General features: G+C 26.2%; 1 protein-coding gene across 1 annotated transcript in view; it reads right to left on the reverse strand.

The window, feature by feature from the left end:
- Window positions 1-19,344, reverse strand: part of LOC111621070 (homer protein homolog 2-like) — a 274,865-nt gene extending 255,521 nt beyond the window's left edge. Inside the window, exon 1 of the mRNA XM_023363129.1 lies at window positions 17,769-19,344. Coding sequence (XP_023218897.1) covers window positions 17,769-17,860 — 92 coding nt within the window. The 5' untranslated portion in view covers window positions 17,861-19,344. The remainder of the gene's footprint in view (window positions 1-17,768) is intronic.
- Window positions 19,345-20,162: the final 818 nt, after the last annotated feature.

Below are 20,162 nucleotides of genomic sequence, written 5' to 3' on the forward strand. Positions count from 1 at the left end.
AAGAGAAAAATATTTTCATTCATTATCAGTTCATTATCGATTAATAAGCGCATAATTAATTTTAAAAGTTTTCGAGAGAACGAAAGTAAAATAATTTTGTCTGTTAAACTGAAGAGTTTTATCGAATTTTCACGCACCGGAATGCATAAAATTGTGAAAAACACGTTTTAAAATCAAATTTTGGAAAAAAAAGAAAAAAATTCTACGAAGAAACCTCTTTAAATTTGGAAACAAAATTCTCTTAAAGTGATAAATCATATACAACTTTTGAAGGAAATAAGCTTTAATAGTAGAAAAAGAAGCGAAAAAATAATTCATTTAGCTAGAAATTACGAAACTAACGAGAATCAATAACATCAATAATATGCCAAAACTTGATTTTCTCGTACCATTTTCTTTGTTCGAATTTAATGATATTTTTACATATTAATATTGTATGTAGAAAATTTAATAACAATTTCCCATTTTTTGTTATTTGCTTTTAAGTTTTATCATTCTTTAATAAGACACACTCCAGCTGGGTTCAACGAATAACTAAAGTCTTTCAAGTGCATCTTGAACTGCACGCTCCATTTACTCTTTTCTAACAATTTTTGCGACCTCCACACTTAAAATATTTTAAGAATATAACCTTATACGTTAAGTTGTTTTGTTTTATACTTTATCCTAGAAAACAGCCATTTTTATATATTTTTTTTCTTGACCTCTATACCCTATATACACCAATCAATTATTACGTGGTAAGGAGAGGCGAACCGAGAAGAAATGAAAGACAGGAAGGTTCAAACAATTATCTTTGTCTAACCGAAATAAAAAGAATGAAAAAAGATAATTCTGTTTTTGATGTTAAAACATCAAAACAAATTATAATTCTAACAAATATAAATTTCAAAATAAATTTAATAATCTATTCTTTAAGAGTTTAGCCTGCTAGGTGGAATTCTTTAAAAAAATTATACATTTCTGAAATTAAAAGTTCAGCGGCTGACAGCACGCGTAGATTTGATTATTTTTTAAACATGCTTTCTAAATACAGCTTTACTAAACACCGATTTCATAAAGCATAAACTAAAGAGAAGAGTCAAATTTAACAGTTAGAATATAAAACCGAGATGGGGGAAAAAAGCTGTTAGTTGTTCTTGGCATAAAAACTTATCTTAGAATTATAAGGAGATAAAAATTCTGTCAGTTGAAATAAAAAAGAATGCTTGAAAAATTCCATTCATATATGATAAATGTTTTTCATTCTTTCTTTACTAAAAGAAATGCATTGTTCAGTGTAATGCTTTTCAGGGTGTATATCTCCATTCAGAGATAATTTTTTGAAAGCACACTTTTAAATAGGACCATCGGAAACCAAAATTACCGATTATACTATTTAATATAATGTAAAATATTTGTTCGAGAAAAAAATTATTATTTTTTGGTGTGTGGATTTTAGAATAAATTATTGTCATTTAGTTTCAAATTTACATACTAAAAGCTGCTCAACAAAATTCATTAATATTAATTGAGATGTAAACAATAACGGATTTCTTTAAATAAAACTATAATTTTAAGAATGTTTACGTTAAGCCAGAAGAGTTAAACTTATGAGCTTTCAATCCCTGTTAATTTACTTTCAGAACCAACAAAAATAAAATTTGTGATTCATTAAAGATTATATACACATCTCCATATTAAGCATATATTCATAATAGTATATATTGAAAACAATTGTACTCTTACCAATGTTAATCTACATAATTTTTATTTCAGCAAATAATTAAATAACTATTGCAAAAATATTAGTTTTTCTGCAAACTAATATTTTTGCAATAGTTATTTTAATATAGCTTATAGTTGTTAGTTTTCAGTAAAGAGAATTTCATCGATGGATAAAAAAATTCTTCGTACAAAAATGAGATATTACTCGATTAAAAAAGTTATTTATAAAATAAATTTAAAAGTATAATATGCTAAGACTTTAAATATCTATGATTAATTCATCCTCTGTAGACAGATAAAATATTAAACTTATCCTATCCATTAGTTATGTTTAACTTTTTTAGACGAGAAATTTATCGGAAGAAACTGCACTTTTTGATATACCTTACATTGTAATATAGTTTAATGCAATCCAAGCCCGTCAAAACTATCGATAAGTTCCATTTTATTCCATACAAAATGGACTCCCATTTTTCGATCTGCTGTTGTAAAGTTTTGTGAGAAGTGACACTGAACAATGGCGAATATTTATCATCCGATGTTGAATGAGGATGTAAGTTGTACATTTATCAAATGTACGAAAATGGCAACCTCACCTCAAGTTTCCAAAATGAAAGCTAAGAGGTTGGAAGAATTTTCGGAATTCGTGTGGTATGATACCTATGACGCTCGTTAAGCTCAAGTCTTTCGGATAATTTTTTTTTCTTTCGTTGTTGAATGTCTAGATATATCACAATACGCCAATGTTATTGCTACTTTACAAGGGTAAACGTTCGAATCTGTTTGAATTGCTTCTTTAATTATAAATGTTTTAGGAATTCAAATATTCATAAGCTTTACACATTTAGCTTTGTTGTAGACTTATAACTAAGCCTGAACTTTTAGTAAAGTATCAAGTAGAAAACAAAGAAAATTTATTCGATCAAAGTGTAATTCCTAGCTTTTGGAAACAGTAAAAATCTATATTATAAATACAGAATTAATTTATTGGAAATAAAATAAAGCATCTGACTTGAAGAGATTTAAAATGTTGCAAGAAAGAAACGATTTTCTTGTTTTGAATACTTTCTGAATAAATATAACATTAATATTCGCTAAAAGTAAGAAGTTTGTTCATACGAACTATATATTACTTTTCAGAAATCCGTTCGTAATGAATAAGTTTTTCAAATAATAGTTTTATGTCGACATGTTCAGCGAATAACAAGAGATAAAGCAAAAATATGGACGACTTAATAAACATACAATTTTGTCAGAACTCATCAAAATCGTGTCTCCAAAGAATGCGATTTCTATGGATTGTATAGAAAAACTCAGAATGGAATCCGAAGGTCGAATTTCGCTTCCGATTTATTTTTCCTTTATCGACTTATATTTTCAATGCCTTGTAACAATATTTTAGAATCTACTCATATGAAATTGAAATCGGATTTGTTTGTCAGATTTTCTGAAATAAAAACTAAAACTACAAATTATTATTATACATTATCATTATTATTTCCTTTATAAAATGGTGAGACAAGATCAAAATTTGGAATTATTTTAAGTATCTGAGAATTATTTAAATACTATTAAATGATAAATTTAAATGGATGATAGGAATTATCGTCGATGAATAATGTTTTCTAGAAAAAATTTACAATATTTAATTAAAAAAAAAATAAAGCATTAAAGATAGAAATACAGAAAATGTTTATTCACGCTTTCGTGAATACGAAGTTGATGGGTATATTCTATTTTCAAAAAAATAATAATAAAACTAAATTGAAACTTAGAATGTAACTTAATAAAAACATAATACTTTAAAAATCATATTAAAAAATTATTTTACCATCAGTCTAAAATATAATAATCTGTCTGCACAGCTTCAGATTTCGTTCAGCTAAATTTAAACAATATTTTCATAGTTGTTACAATTAGAAAAATATATGCAAGTACAGTACTTTATACCTTTGAAAATCTTATTATATTTTCTCGATTTTACCATTTATATTTATTATTATGAAAAAGCTTCTGATACCTTAATGAAGGAAATAAGGTTTAAAATTCAAGGAGGAAAAGCTATTCTGGATATCCTTAATGAACTAAATTACAGTGATTAGTACAATCACTACAAGCATACATCCAGAAGAGACTAACCAACCTGTATCTACAGTGTATGTAAGATGTAAAATAAATCAAAGACAACTTATTCTCCGCTAAAATTACTTACATTTATGAAATTTATTAAAAATATTATTTGTTAAATAACTAATTTTCTAATATAAAAATATTAGGGGAGACCGGGGCAACTTCGGCATGCGGGGCAAGTTTGTCAAGCGCTTTTTTTTGAAAACAAATTAAAACGAGACTTTGGTTATAGGTTAGGCAGTTGAGTTTTATTGGTGGCTTGTTGAGTGTAGTGTTTTTATTGTTCTCCAACAAGCGTAGTTGAATTATAAAGCAAATTTTCATTTTCGTTCAATTCCATATAATATTTTTTTTCCATTTATATTGAATTGGCAGGTTTTGTTATAATTCCATGATAACGAAAGTTACTTTTCCTGTTAGAAGGATGTAACTTCAACTTATTCACGTGGCCAGATCGTGGCTTGGCATTCTGTTCTCAGGGTTGTACTTAATGTTTCGAAATCATGACTAGCGGGGTAAGATCGGCAACATAAAGCCACATTAGAAGCAAAGGATAAAAATCAAACAGATGATAAATGAAAACATGTTTGCATTTGTTATTCATGTATATATGTCTTTGAACTTGCATTTCGTTGTAATAATATTAAATGGGTGTTGGATTTGTATTTCTTTGTTTTAATAGTGAATTCCAACTTATACATTGTTAATAACATAATTTTATATACGTGCCTATCTTGCCCCATTACTGTTGCCCCTATACCAGGGGCAACTTTAATAAAAATAATTAAAATAATTACAACTTTACAAAAAGAGAGAAGTTGCCGATCTTGCCCCTATACCCGGGGCAACTTCGTCAATTTCTCTCTTCTTGTAAAGTTGTAATTATTTTAATTATTTTTATTTCCAAACTGATTTTAACCAGTTCTATAGTAAGGTAACATTCCAATAGACAATATGCAAAGCTTTTTTTTCAGTTTACAGTATTTATTACACAAAATTTAAGTAAAGCTTAACATGCCGATCTTGCCCCGGTCTCCCCTATATAACATTGAATAACATTGAATTTACATCAAATGAGAAAATACAAAGTAATCAACGTATTTATTAAGGTTAAGTAATTTAATACTTAATTAAATAACGACATTTCATCTAGCTATATTCTAATTATTTAACAATTATTTTTCTTAATATTTGAAAGCATAATATTGCACAGTTGTCTTGTTTATTTGCTCTTTACATTTAAATACCATCACTTTAATCTATTTAATGTTTTAAATTTGTGATTAATTTCTTTACAAATGTCTTTCAAACCAAAATAATATAGATTATCTAGCGCAAATATTTTTTGTCTGAGACCTTACACTGAAACTTAAACGTTAATATTAATAAAATATAATTATTGCTTTCTTTCTAATAGTTTTAAATCTCGTATTAAATCTTCGACTTTATAAAAGAAAAATAATATAATCATAGTGAAACCGTGGTTTTATACAGACTGGGGGGGGTTCACTGCAAAGTTTTAATTTAAAAAAATTATTATCGAGAAAACTTTTGAGAAACTTATATAAATACAACATTTTTTTTTTTTTAACTATGAAATTTCAAGTCATCTCCAATTTCCATAAAATTCTTATAATAAAAGTATGAAAAACTTGCACCAGAAATGTTATTGAAAGAAAAGACGTAGATTGATTTATGGGTTGTTTACAGAACTAGGAGAAGTATCCAGTTATAAAATAATTCCCGACCGTATTTTAGATAAATGTAAAATTTATGAAAGAAAAAGTAAGATTTCACTATTATCTTCTCTAGACTTTCAAAAAAAAATAACGAAAATTTAAAGCAATACTTGTACATACTCTACTTGTAAAAAAAGTCTTTAGAGATCACTCTATAGATTTGTTTAAAGATAATTGCTTCTGATGTATTGTACAAAAGCTTCGACCAGTAACACTCCATTGTTATTAAACTTACCTCTCATTGATAATATCGTAGTAGATTTTACAATAGTCAGATTAAAAACTTGCAATGAATCGCAAAATTTATTTTCGATGAATCATAAATATATACGCAGATATAATTATACTTTATTGCATATAAAAATAAAATTTCATTTAATAAATATACTACAAATAATATTCAATTCATTAAAACAAGTATTGCTGAAGGTATTTATTGATATATCTTATAAACAGAAAAGAAAATTTGAATTTTAGATTTAAATTATTAATGTAAAAATAACATTATTAATATTTATGGTACTCAATGAAATCGGCGATATGTTATTAGTAATTGCATGTTAAATCAGTTAAATAAATTACTTTAAAGTATAAAGTTATATAATAATCTCTTACTATCATTCAAAAAAAAGTTGAAAATAAGAAACATACAGATTATCCATACGAGATCATCGAAATTAGTTACAAATTCCATATATAATAATCTAATATGATTTAATTGTTAATTTAGTATAAAATGTTTATATAAAACAAAATCAGAATTATCAAATTTTCTTTTTTGAGTGATAATTTATTAAACACCACAAATCTACTTCAGTTCGTATTAAAAGAAGATAAAGTAACACATTTTAAATTTTAATAGGCCATTTTCATGTTTGAAAATTTAAAAATACAAAATTTATTAAATATAAAACACAGCCAGATAGGTCATAAATCTAATATTTACAATCGGACGAATCATTCTTCGAAAAACAGTTTGTACATCTTGTTTAAGTTTGCAAGTAAGCGTAAGAATTTCTTCATAAAAAAACAATAACTAAATTTTTATTGATTAACAAAATTCATAGAAATTTCATCTTGGTGCTCGTTTTCAAAAGACTTTTTAAACTAACGAACAGGAAGAAATTCAACTAATTCTGTTACGAGAAAATTTTTTTCTTCGACACTTCTGTAATTGCATAAACTTAAAAAAAATAAAGAAAAAATACTACTAACTGCGTAAATTCCTTCGAAATTAGGATATTTAATCGAATTAAACTCGAAAAAATGTTATACCGTAATTTATTTATAGAATCGCATATAGTAACATAAACAATGATAAATTAAATAAAAATAAATAATTTAGATATATGTAATTTAACCCGGATAATATAGATATTAATAAATATAATTCAATATCTATGCAGAAATGATTGGAATTTATTGGTACACAAGTAGAATACATCAACATTTACTACTGTTACGTGTAGTAAGTAGACTAAATTAATGGTACTAAATGAAATGTGGGAAATGAATGCTTCGTGGAAATTAGTATCTATTCTATGAAAAGACAAAAGAAAAAATAAATGATTAATTCTACAACAAAAATCAAACTTTTTTCTTTTGTAGTTCATAGAACTGAATAAATTTTATTAAAATTAATGGAATTTTAAAAAGTGCAATTATTTTACTTATTTGATAAACAATAAAATCGCTTTAATAGAAGAGAAAATAGAAGAAAATTCTATTTACTTCAAGAAGCATAATACAGAATTTTATAACGAAATTTATATCCGGCAGAGGCAAATATTTATTCTTTAAATATCTAGCAGCAACATTTTTTTATTTTTTACTACATTGTATTTATTTTTAAGACAATTTTAAAAGGTATCGAAATGCATAAAATATTACAGATTACTCGAAATAAAATGTTTTCTTGCATGATTTTTTCTTTATGAAATTCTTTCAAAAATATATTTGTTGTATGAGAGCTATAGCTCTAGAATTTGATAACAAAACTACGATATTTCGAATTTTTTAAATCAATGAATAAATTTTCAATTAAGAAAATTATCTTAATCAACTCTAGTAAAAAACAGTATCATATCACAGTTACAGAACCAAAACTTTAACGTATTATCCATATTTGATATATGCAAATTGTGGGTCATTGATTATAAAAATTGTCTTTAAATTTAAAAAAAAATTCTAAATATTCAGTAGCTGTTTTCGACTTTTTTTTTTTTTTTTGTATTCCAAGAAAATTGTTATAATTATCGCCGATCGAAAATATGCAAGGTAATGCTAATACACGAATATAGATTTAACATTACTTTGCATGTTTCACAATAGCTATCTGCATGCTTGCATGTTAATGATAAAATGAAAATGCTGATCATTGTATGAGGCAGTTTCCCAAATAGATATCCGATAACGTAAATGATAAGTATTAAGCAAAAATAATGCAAATAATGCGTTCAATTTTGGACCCATAAATAAATCAAATCCACGCAGAAATAATCGAAACTTTATAGCTATATAAATAAAACATACCAATACTTATTACTAAGCGTAATGTTAGAAATAGTTAGACTTAATTTTATTAAATGAAATACAGGAAATGAATACTGACATTGCATATGACATTACCTTTTCCTACAATCGATATGCAAAGAAAAAATAATAATTTATTTATTCTACAACAAAAAATGTAATATTTTTTTGTTATAAATTCTTCATTTAATATGCTGTTTTCAGCACAGCAGTTTACGTTTATTGCATTCAATTGGGCAAATTAAAAAATTGGAACCCGTATCATAGTAACTTTACTTTAAATATATTCTGTCATCATATTCTAAATTTACAACTCTCAAGTCATAAAATACTTCTTCAAAAAAACTTTACAAATCTAAAATTACAGTAAAAACATGTAGTTAAATTGTTATGCAAAGTATATCGGACAGTTTATGGATTTCTTTATCATACTACTGAATCGAGAGATTAGAAGTTAAACTTGTGTCGGAACAGAAATCTCTTTGATAAACTCTAAATATAAAGCGCAATTATCGTGTTAAGCACAAATAAAAATTTTTGATATATTATGGCACAAAAACACATGGATTGTAGTATAAATTATATAGAGATACACACATAAGTAATTTTTAGGATAAAATATAAAAACTTCACACACACACACACACAAAATCCCCTCTATGAATTTTTGAAATACAGTTATAACAACATTCTATGGAATAATCTTACATTGTATAGTTGCTATAATATCGCATTCTTTTTAGTTGTAAATTGATAAAAGGAACTGCTGTAAAAATTATAATTCAAGAAATAAATCAACAGTGCGTTAACAAATTTCCAAAATGATAAGATTTTATTAAACTACTGATCTCTTTCAAAGGTGTTAACAAAAGAAGAAAAATTATATCATTCGAGATTAAAGACGGTTGGAAGAAAATTCAGCCAACTAAAATCAATACAAAAAAATTCATTATAAATTTTTAATTAAATTATATTCTCTTAAGAGAAAATAAACCTAATACTTTTAATAAAAAGATCATCATCTTAATTAAAAGTCTCTCTTTTTTATATTAATAAGGATTTCCCAATTTTAAGAATTAAGTTATTAATACATTTAAATTTTTTAACTTAAACAAAATGAGCAAATAATAAAATAGTTACATGTCTTTATCTGCGAGTGTTATTTTTATGTAAATATGCAAACATGAAAACTTTTATTTATCCCGTATTTAATTTCAATAAAATTGTTTTTATAATTTGTTTAGATTAATTTAAATTGTCTTTAAATAATAGGCCTATATGTAACTAATTCAAACTCAATACATTGTATGACAAGAGGAGAAAATAATAATATATTTTTAAACGAAAATAAACGAATAAAATAATTTATACCAGCATTTTAAATAATATTTGTCCATTTGATATAAAACTTTTAAAAAATTGAAAAACAAACTAATTCCTTTAATTATCTCCATTTTTTTTCAAATTCTACAACTGGATTGTTTAATTTTATCGACATTCTTCTCTACTGAAAGTAATTTAAACGCTTAATATTACCTAGAAGAAAATATCTTTCGCGATATAAAGATAAAATGTTTCTAAATAAAAGCGAATAGAAATTTAAACAAAGTTTTCATTAGAAAAACCAGATATATATTATCTTCATCTCTATCCTTTTCTTTGTTACAATTGTATTGCGAGTAACAAAACTTTTAGTAAGGAAAGTTCCATTCAACTAGAAAATTCTCATGGTTCGACTATAATTAGGCTATAAAATGCGAAAGACAGCGAATAAAATCTCTAAGTCATTCCGCTATTCTCAATATTTGCACTTGATTTGAAATTCTTTTTCGCAGACACGGAATTAAATAGAGACGATGAACATGTACTGATGAAGTATCAAGATACACGATCCAAAGTTACAACAATCAATAAAATCGAGAAATCTAATAAAAGATAAGAGGTCTTCGACTTAATGGAATATAATAAATTTATTAAAGCAAATCTTACTAAAGAGATTGCAATACATTATTATTATTCAGTTGACATTTGAATTATTAGGTTAAACGATAATATTAATAAAGGATTTTTTTATTTTATTTTATAATAAGGATGAAAAAATATTTAGTTTTCTTTTATTTATTTATTCACTTTCATTCCATTTCAATCGTCTTTAAGTCGAATTATATTCTGGAGACATCCATCTCATACATTTCCTGACTACCTTATTTACACTTTGAAGAAAGAAAAATTTGAAATGCAAATTCACCTTTTTTTCTTTTCTTTCTAATAAACTAAGATTTTGTAATTTTCTGTGAATTTAAAAATCGAATAACTCTACTAATCAAGAAAATTAGAAACGAGTGTGGCTTGAAGATAAAAACAGCTGAATATATATATATATATATTCAACTGTTTTTATCTTCGNCACCGTGATCATTTTGAAAATAAATCTAAAATACGCTAAGAATATTTAAATAAAATAACAATTTTTCAAGTAGTGTACATTTTCTTACAGATCATTCATATTAATATGAATGATCTGTATGATAAATTCACTACATTTCATCTTAAAATTCTGCAAACAATTAAACTAATCTGGCTTGAATACATTCGTCGATATTTCAACGTCTTACCTTAGCTAAAATTTCACCTTTTAGCATCATAGTTTCAAATTACAATCTTGAATAATTTAAAATTAAAAAGAGAAGTTACATGAATAAAATGAAGACTATCGCTCATCTATTAAATTTAATATCAAGTTTCTTTCGAGATAAAGCTCAACATGTCAGAATAAAATAAATGCTTTCGCTACAAATCACGTTTAAGTCATACTAACGTTAAATACTGAATTAATCGGTATTTTTTCTTCTTCCATTAAAGCCGAACAGTCCAAAAGTTTTATAAAGATCGTGAAAAAAGTCATTACAAATAAGAACTAAATTACTTTCTTAACAGTTCTGGGTAAAAGCCTAACCAGCAATTCCTTCGTGCATTACTTTTCGATTGTTTCTGAATTTTACATCTCTTTAAACTATAAACAATGAGTAAAATTATTGAAATCCTAATACAATATCCATTACTGTGTAATGAAATTCTCGGGAGATACAGAGAAGAACACGAATCAACAGAAACTTATTCCGAATTCTCCCCGAAGGAAAAGTATTTCACTTATTTCTCAGAGAACTTTACATTAGTGAATGTTTGTCTTTACTGCATGAAAATTCATTAAGAATTAAAAAAACTAAATTTTATTTTTTAAAACCACAAAATATAGAAAATAGCATTATTACATAACATTGACTAAATTTGAGTAATGATTAAAATAAATAAAATTTTCATTTTTTCTCAAAGTTACTGAAAATAAAGAGACAACTTCTATTAATAGTAAAAATATGAAATTAAATCCTAAGCCAAACATTTGCTTTCGTAGTGCAGTTGGATAAAACCAACTTCTCACTACCAATCAAACTTTATAACTCTAAATACTGATCTATCACATATGTACAAAAACGTATCCAATATATCTTAATAATAAAATATGATGAAATATGGTTAATTCTCAATAATGAGAAATTTGTTGTAATCATAATTTACGATTGTTATTTAAAGAAAAGTTAGTAATATAAAACAAAGTAAACGATGAGATAAAATAATAATAATTAATTAATAATAACTCAACATATATAATAGAATCAACCGAAAAAATATTGCTTATTAGAAAATCGTGCAATTTGAATGATGATAATAAATCTGAATAGAATTATTTTTATTTTATCGTATCTAAATAAATACAGTATATTGTTATTGAGAATTTTTAATTTTTATAACTTTTAACGTATCACAAATTTTCGATTAATTCCTTTTGTATTCTCCATTCAAATATGTATGAAATCACAGCGTTCGTCATTTTGTCATTTCTTTTTCGATTAAAATCAGTAAAATCATACATCCAAATTTTTCAAGAAACGCTATAGGCCTATATTGAAAAATTTTATACATAATAACAAATTTCTATTTATATCATGTAGATTATTTTTAACTCTTTCTCCCTGTGGGCAATAAGAAGACCTCTTTAATCAAGTCCATCGTGGATTCGGCCAGGTCCACAAGAAAAGAGGTCCACCTCCGAAAAACTCCTGGGATTTTTCGACCCGTCCTTGTTCGTTCCCGGGCCCTTCAGAGAGGTAGGATGACACCTCAACCTCTCGGTCATACGGAATATTTGCAATCTAAATTATATAATAGAAGTTTAGTAATCGCATAATCCAGTCATGAGCAAATGCGGCTCCCGGGGCTCTGGCAACGTGATTTCATTTCCTGTTTTCTGCTGTGTGCCAGTACACAACCCTAATTAAGCTGATATTCGTGACGAAGGTCATTCGAACCAAACTTGACTTCACTGGTCAACAGTGAAAAGAGGAGAATAAACTAAACTAACTATACTAATTTGCATATTATTAGCATATTTTAGTACCTGTACTGGCAGTCATAACTGCCAGTACTGTACGTTTGAGTAAGCTTGTGACTTCGCTAATCCCTAGTTTTCAAAAATCCAATATAAATTTAAACTTACAGTTTCGTTATTTGTTGGTTAGTATAAGGACAACTCAATTAAAATAAATTATAATTTTTATTAACACTATTTATAATAAAAATAATTACATTTATATATAGTACGCCTAAACAGAATTAGCTTTACCATCTGAACTAAAACTTTTCACATTAAATTTAAAAATAAATCAATAAAACATTACATAATTCATATGAATTAAAAATATATTTTCAGATATAAATTATTTTTAAATTTTATAACGACATAACGAATTACGAATATTAAGAAATTTATTTTATTTTTTTAAAATTAATTTTCCGAAGATAGAAATTTAATTGAGAAATCAAAATTACATAGCAAACTAGTTTTTAAAATAACTTTATATAAATTTAATTTATTCTTTAAAAAAAAATTCAACTAATACGTATAGCCTATATATATAGCACATATATATATATATACGTGTGGTGTATATGCATGTTTGTGCGATGTAGAATTGGCATTATCTTTAATATATACAACATATAGGCCTACATATATATAGAGGCCTAATATATCTCGTATTTCTGCATAATTTTCATGATAATCTAAAATATTGAGAAAAAAAATGTAATAAATATTTTTTCCTGGATATTTTCAATTATCCCGAAAATTTTAAATAGTAATTACATTATATTACACTACTTTCTACATTTAAATTACTGTATAAAATGACAAAATATAAAACTTCTTGCATGAGTTTCACATGCTGTCTTATTTAAAACAGTTCTGTTTTATACTGTTTTCATGTTAACACAATTTTAAACATATATAATTTAAATAATTCTCCGTTATAAATTTCAACTGGCTGAAAAATCTGAAATATCTAAAAGAAAATTTCAAAATATGTCAGACATTTTTCTTTAGTTTTCTAATAAAATGATTACGAAAATATATTCTCTCTCTTATATAAACACTGTACTACACAATAATGATCAGTATATTCTCATGTAAAAATTTAAGATGAAGTTAAACTTCTCTTCCACGTTTGTTAAGAAAACAACAATAATTTATAAATTTTTAAATACAATTTAAAATTCTCAATTCTCATAAAATAATAATTTGACTCGAACTTTATTTTGTTGTAATTACCTTAATTAATGCTAACAAAATCAGGGAGATAAATGTTATTTCAAGACAAATATAACGTAACAAAGGCAGGAAAACAATCTTCCTAATACGATTTCTACTAGAATTAATGGAATTCGATGTAAGCCTTTATCAATGGAATAAGGATGAAACTGAATAGTTTCATAAGAAAAAGTAATCAACAACGTAACATTCTTTCTAGTTAATACTTTTTTAACAAAGAAACTCAGTCTATAGAAAAGCATGTTTTGAGAATATTTTATATAAAGATTCGGAATCAAATTCAGTACATCATTAGATATATAAGAAATAATAACAAGTTATTTTATACAGTAGAAGAATCAACAAATCTGTCAAAAGCAGACTTACGACAGGATATGAAATCTGTTTATACAGACGATATAACAAAAATACAATAAAACCTACTACTGACATTACTTCTTTTCAGATATGACATTAAGTAACAGTCGACTGTTTTGACGTGGACAATTTTCGTAGTTTTTCAGTATTATTCTATATAAACATTTAGAAAAATAAATAAAATAATAATTTTTCTTTTTGGAGATCAATCAGGAGTTTTAAAAATCATATTATTTATTGAATTCTGTTAAAAAAAAAAAAAAAAACAATTGTGAACTAGTGTATCGTGTAACGCGTTGTTACAGGCGAAGTCATATTTTGATCAAGTTAGATATTTTAATGAGTTGTGGCTAGTTTTTCCTAAAAAAAAAAATAATTCTAGACTCAAAGATGATGCAGTTCAATAAAATTAATATTTAAGTTAAACTACGTTAATTAAATTTTAATATAAAAATGTCGAAACAATACATATAATGAAGATAGACATAAAAAACAAACTTCCTTTACATAAAGNTCTTATTTCCTACTGCCATCTGTTGACACAAAAACACGACACGCACAAAACAACTGAAAATTACTAGACAATTCCTCCTCCTATCTACATAAAATTTCAAAAGTAAAAAAATTAAAATAACAATAATCAATAGCTTATTATGGATTCTTTTTCTAGCTTATTTTCTTTTAATTACGTATAGTTAAATTTATTTTGTTTGTCGGGCAGATGAGATAGAAGTGAATAGAAGTAATCATTATGTCAGCGAATTTCGAATGCCTTTACAGACACACACACGTAAAGATGCAATTTCAAGAGAAAGAGAAAACAGCACAATAGGGAATCATTACCAGCAAGAGAACTTATTGCATTCGTAACGATTCTATATTTAAAATGGGTCCAACCTACCGTATATATTGAATTTCTTACAACGAATTCATACAAAATTAAATTTAAATAAAATAACTATTAAAGAAAGATGGTACGTCTCGATAATTATGGCAACAGAACTCGGGCGAATTAACGGTAATTAATTCAAAACTACAGTTTTTTAAGATTATTATATAATAAATGATTAAACAAACATGTAGAAATAATAAATATTCCCAAAGCGGCATGCACTTAATATCTAGCAACATCTCATACATTACACACACTCCTAAAAGAAATTTATCATTTAAAATTTATATCGAATGCATTAGAATTGCAGAACTTATTAAAATTTCCATTAAGTAAAATCTCAATAAGTTTATTTTAAAATATTCTTTGGCTGAAGTAAAACGATTCTTTCCCAGTTGATATCAATATAACGATTGAAACGAACATTAAGAATAAGATCGAGAAGTTAAGATTTTGAGTATTGCCATTATTTTTCCCGTTAACGAAATATGTTTTATAAAAGACTACTCTTTTTATCTATTTTAACTAGTAACCTACTTTAGAAAATTCAAATATTCGTTTAATAAACAATGTCAAAACAATTCCTAAATTGACCGTGAAACAGAATCGATTCTACGTTAAAATTTCATTCAATAAAATTTAAACAATTTTAAAAAAAAACANTTTTTCTAGTTTTCCTATTTAAATAAGTAAAAAATAATAATAAATAAATAAATATTAAACTGGAGTAACTGAAAAATTTACTAAATAAAACTGATAGTTATAAGTATGTAATGATATAAAATGTATTTACAGATACTGTACATTCACACATACAAGATTTATATTATACAATATTAGTAATCTGAATCTGTTTAAACTTCAAATTTAGTATAACTTGCATTTTTCAATAGTCAATAGTCTAACAAAGATCCAAACATTTAATATGTATGCATTTTAAAATATTCTGAAAATACAACAGATGTAATTAATGTATAATTCAATAAGCAAATGATTTTAAATATATAGATATGTATATATAAATATAATATGAAGGTAGTCTATTAAATGCACTAGTCTAAAAACTAATGACCTGTTAACATAATTTTAACTTTACTCAATATTTAATTTTAAAAATAAATATTTAAGCATTTAACAATGATATTATCAGGTCTCTCTTATTTTATATAATATAAAGATAATTTATGATGTGAGAAATACTCATTTAACTGAAAAATATTTATGAACTAAAGAAAGTTTTGATACTTAATTAAATTGATGACTGTCTACTAGTACTGTATTTACAAAATTGTCAAATAAATAAAACTAAAGCAAATATAAATTTAAGTCTGTAAACTTGTTATCGCTTTGTAGATTTAGATTATACATTAACAACAAATGACTAAATGATACAAGAAACACAGACCTAATTTTATTAAAATTATACAAATTTATATAAATTAAAATTTATGAAATATCTTTTTAATAATTTAAGTAAGTTAAGAAAAAGCATCTGAATCTTAAAAGTATGAGAAATTTAAATGGTCATAAATGTAAATTTTTTTAATTTCATGTATCGAATCAAGTATTACACAAGTATTAAACTCTCTCTCTCATTCATGATAAGCAATTATACGAAAGATAGCAAGCAAAGTTTTAAATAATTATATAATCCCGAATCAAATAGCTATTATTTTTCATTATTATTTTACTCTAATAACATTTCCATTCTTTAAAAATATTCGTGACTTTCTTTCCCAGTCAATGATAATGATCATTTATTACGAAAAGAAAGCATTCTCAACTATAAAAAGAAAGTAATTATAAAAAATTATAATCTTATATAAAGTGAAATAGAAATTTTCTGATGAGAAAAATGTAATCGGTAAAAATCAGATTGATTACTTGCAACTTAAATAATTTCAAAATTGCAAAAACTTAATGGAAACAAGTGCTGGTAAGAAAAACTAGGATGGTGCTCACGTGTTCTTTTAATGAATTATACAAAAGACATAATCAAATGTATTCTAGAATTGTATTTTATACATATAATATAAATTCAGCATTCCACAACATACACTTAAATGCATAGCCACCCTGCTCTTTTGCATTTATGCACTCCAGCGACGAGAAATTCTACATTTGTTTGTTCGGAATTTCAAATAAAGTAAGAAAAATATATTTTATTTTACTTGTTTAGAAAGAAAATACCGAACACATTGAAAATGTGAGAACACAAACGCAGAGAGCATATATATAAGTGCCATCGAGTAAGTCACATTTATGTGAATGACCAAGTAAAACTTTAAACAATCGATATGAACAAAAATACGTTGGTAAATTATATTATTATGCGTATAAGGATGCTTATACAGAATCTACAAATAATTTATGTAGTTTGTTCACAACAACGAAAATAAGAATTTTAACCTACAATAAATATAAGGAAACAATTCATACGTAAACAATCCTTCCTTATTCCTGCAGACTAATATAGCAACTACACGTAATACCAATACAATAGGTTTAATAAATTTTCCCACAACTGCTCCTAAATGTTATAAATATTATTTTTAGTATGAACATAAAATATTTCTTTAAGATTACCCCAGCATTTATCATCTGTGAAAACTTTTAGAAATATTTTCAAAGTTTTATAAGGTATCAAATTTTGTAAACTGATAGAATTTATTAATTATAAATCATTCTTCAACTTTTTCTGCTATCAATGAAAGCTATTGAAATAAGTTAGAAGGACGTGACTTACCTCTTCTGACCGGCCAACAAACTACATATATAAAGCTGTTGAAGTTGAGCACTTGTAAGTTCACCAGCCATGATTATAAAAACCACCCCCATCCCACTCCATCGTAGACATAGACGGAAATAGGGTTCAGAATAACTGCAAACAGATGAATGCGATCAACAATAAATTTACAGACATATCGCAGCACGTGCGCCGGAAATTGCATCATTACGCCACGTGATCGTCCATAGCATCATTTTACAAGTTCACAATTCTTTCCTTGTGTGTCGAGTATTCCGGATCTCGATCTACCAACCCTGGTGACGTCACGCGGGCAGCACGTGGCCGACTGATGGCTAAAGGAGCTATCCCCTCTCTACTCTTCTCGGCAGAAACCAGCATAGTTACTGCGCATCTGGCGGATTGTCCGGAGCCTCGTTCTGGCCAACGCGTTCAAGGATAAACGGACAAAGGCTGTTCAATAGAGTGAAGGAGAAATCAATGGGGACAGACGGCGTCTAACACGCACACACGTGGCGACAGACGGACTCTACTACAGTCTGCATCTAGGGCAATCGCTTTACTTTACGCGTATGCGCGTTGGCCCGAACGACAACGGCAGAAACCAGTTGGAAAACTCCCCGTACATCAATTAAACTCGAAAAAACTCTCTGGGACAGACAATCATCCGGTCCAAATAAGCGAAGCAAGCCGAGCATCGATAATGGTGCTTAGTTATTTGTGTCCTTGATGCCAGCGAATTACGCACTTGTACGTTCATTAGCGTTTAATGCTGTGACAAGATCTTTAAGCCCCGTCTAAGGTCAATCTCTGTAATGATTCTAGAAGACGTGTTCTTTCGAGGATTTCGGATTCTACTTCATTTATCTTTGACATCACCTTTAAGTTTAAACCGAAATGCTGTCACACACACCTGCTCACTTCCATCCGAAATGGAAGAAAATGTAATGTGCATTCAGATGAATATCGTCTTTTCTCCTCCGATTCCTCAATTCGATTGTTAGGGAGGAAAACAGTTCATTAGCCTTTTAAAAGAATTTAATTGAGCGAAAAATAGAAGAAATCTTATTAAATCTGATTAAAAAACAGGATTCAATAAAATTAGCAAACTTTCGTAGAGTCCAGGGGAAAAAATATATTGCCCATATAAATGTAGACATATTAAATATCGCTTCTGGATAACTCAATTTTGTTTTTAATTAAAACTTTTACACTGAAACATCTATCGTATGATCTCTAACGAAGAAATCTGAAATGCTTTAACCTGTACACCATAAATGAGCTGGATTTTGCAAAATGAAAAGATGTAAATTACATTATTTTTTTAAAATGAAACTTTAATCATCAAGTAAGAATTTTTCAAATGCAACTGAAAGTATTGTTTGTATTTAATTAAAGAAATTAATTTTTATGTAAATAAATTATGTGCCCGCACAGCAGAATTAATAAGTTTGCGCTTCCAGAAGTTTATGAACTAAAAACTTTAATGGACTACATCGAATCAAAATCCTTTCCAAATATTTTCTTTATTCTAAAAGAATTACAATTTTTTCTTTTACTTATTTTAGTTATAAAACAAGTAAAAGGGAAAAAAACTATAATTCTTTTAGAATAAAATATAAAAATTAAAAATTATATTTTCTTTGCTTTTTAATGCACGAACGTCGTACCTAAACGAGATTAAGTATATTTCTTATGAATATGTATACAAGATTATAAAAAAATGCATCCTTCGTTTCCTAAGAAACGTATTAAATTGTTATTGTTAAATTGTAATTCATTAAATTCCTTTTAATTCAAATTAAAAGGAATTTAATAAATAAATATAAATGAAAGTTTTATGTATAAAACTGCTTAAATTAAAATAAGCATATTCTTTACATATAACTTACATAATTGGAAACTCACTATAAATTATATTGATTTAAAAAATTAAATACGAATAAAAAAATGTTCGACAATTTCAGCAAAGTTTTAAACAAATATTTGTTCGCAGGTTTAAATTTTTTACTAATAAACAAACAAACAAAAACTAATTAAAAATAAAATAGCTATTTTAAATATTAAATCTAGTATTTACTAATTTTCCAATAATTACATTAATTCAGTCACAAAATTAGCTCCAAGTTACCAATTACTAGAAAAAAATATTGTGTAACGCAGTAGATTTTATGCCTATAGTACTGTACTGTACATCCAAACAATAGTGTAGGCTGTAGAGTATATTTAATTCTGAGTATAAGTGAACATAACGAAAACTGACAGATTTATAAAAGTAAAAATAAGATTAAACCGACATCACGTTCCTATAGAATGCTATTTGTATTCCGTTAGTGATGTCTAGGGATTTTAAACCGGATGGGTTTGCCCCAAACATATCTATATTATCGAAAA

Source organism: Centruroides sculpturatus, unplaced genomic scaffold (assembly GCF_000671375.1).
Source record: "Centruroides sculpturatus isolate CEXI.00-Female unplaced genomic scaffold, Cexi_2.0 scaffold228, whole genome shotgun sequence".
In the NCBI taxonomy this organism is placed as follows: domain Eukaryota; kingdom Metazoa; phylum Arthropoda; class Arachnida; order Scorpiones; family Buthidae; genus Centruroides; species Centruroides sculpturatus.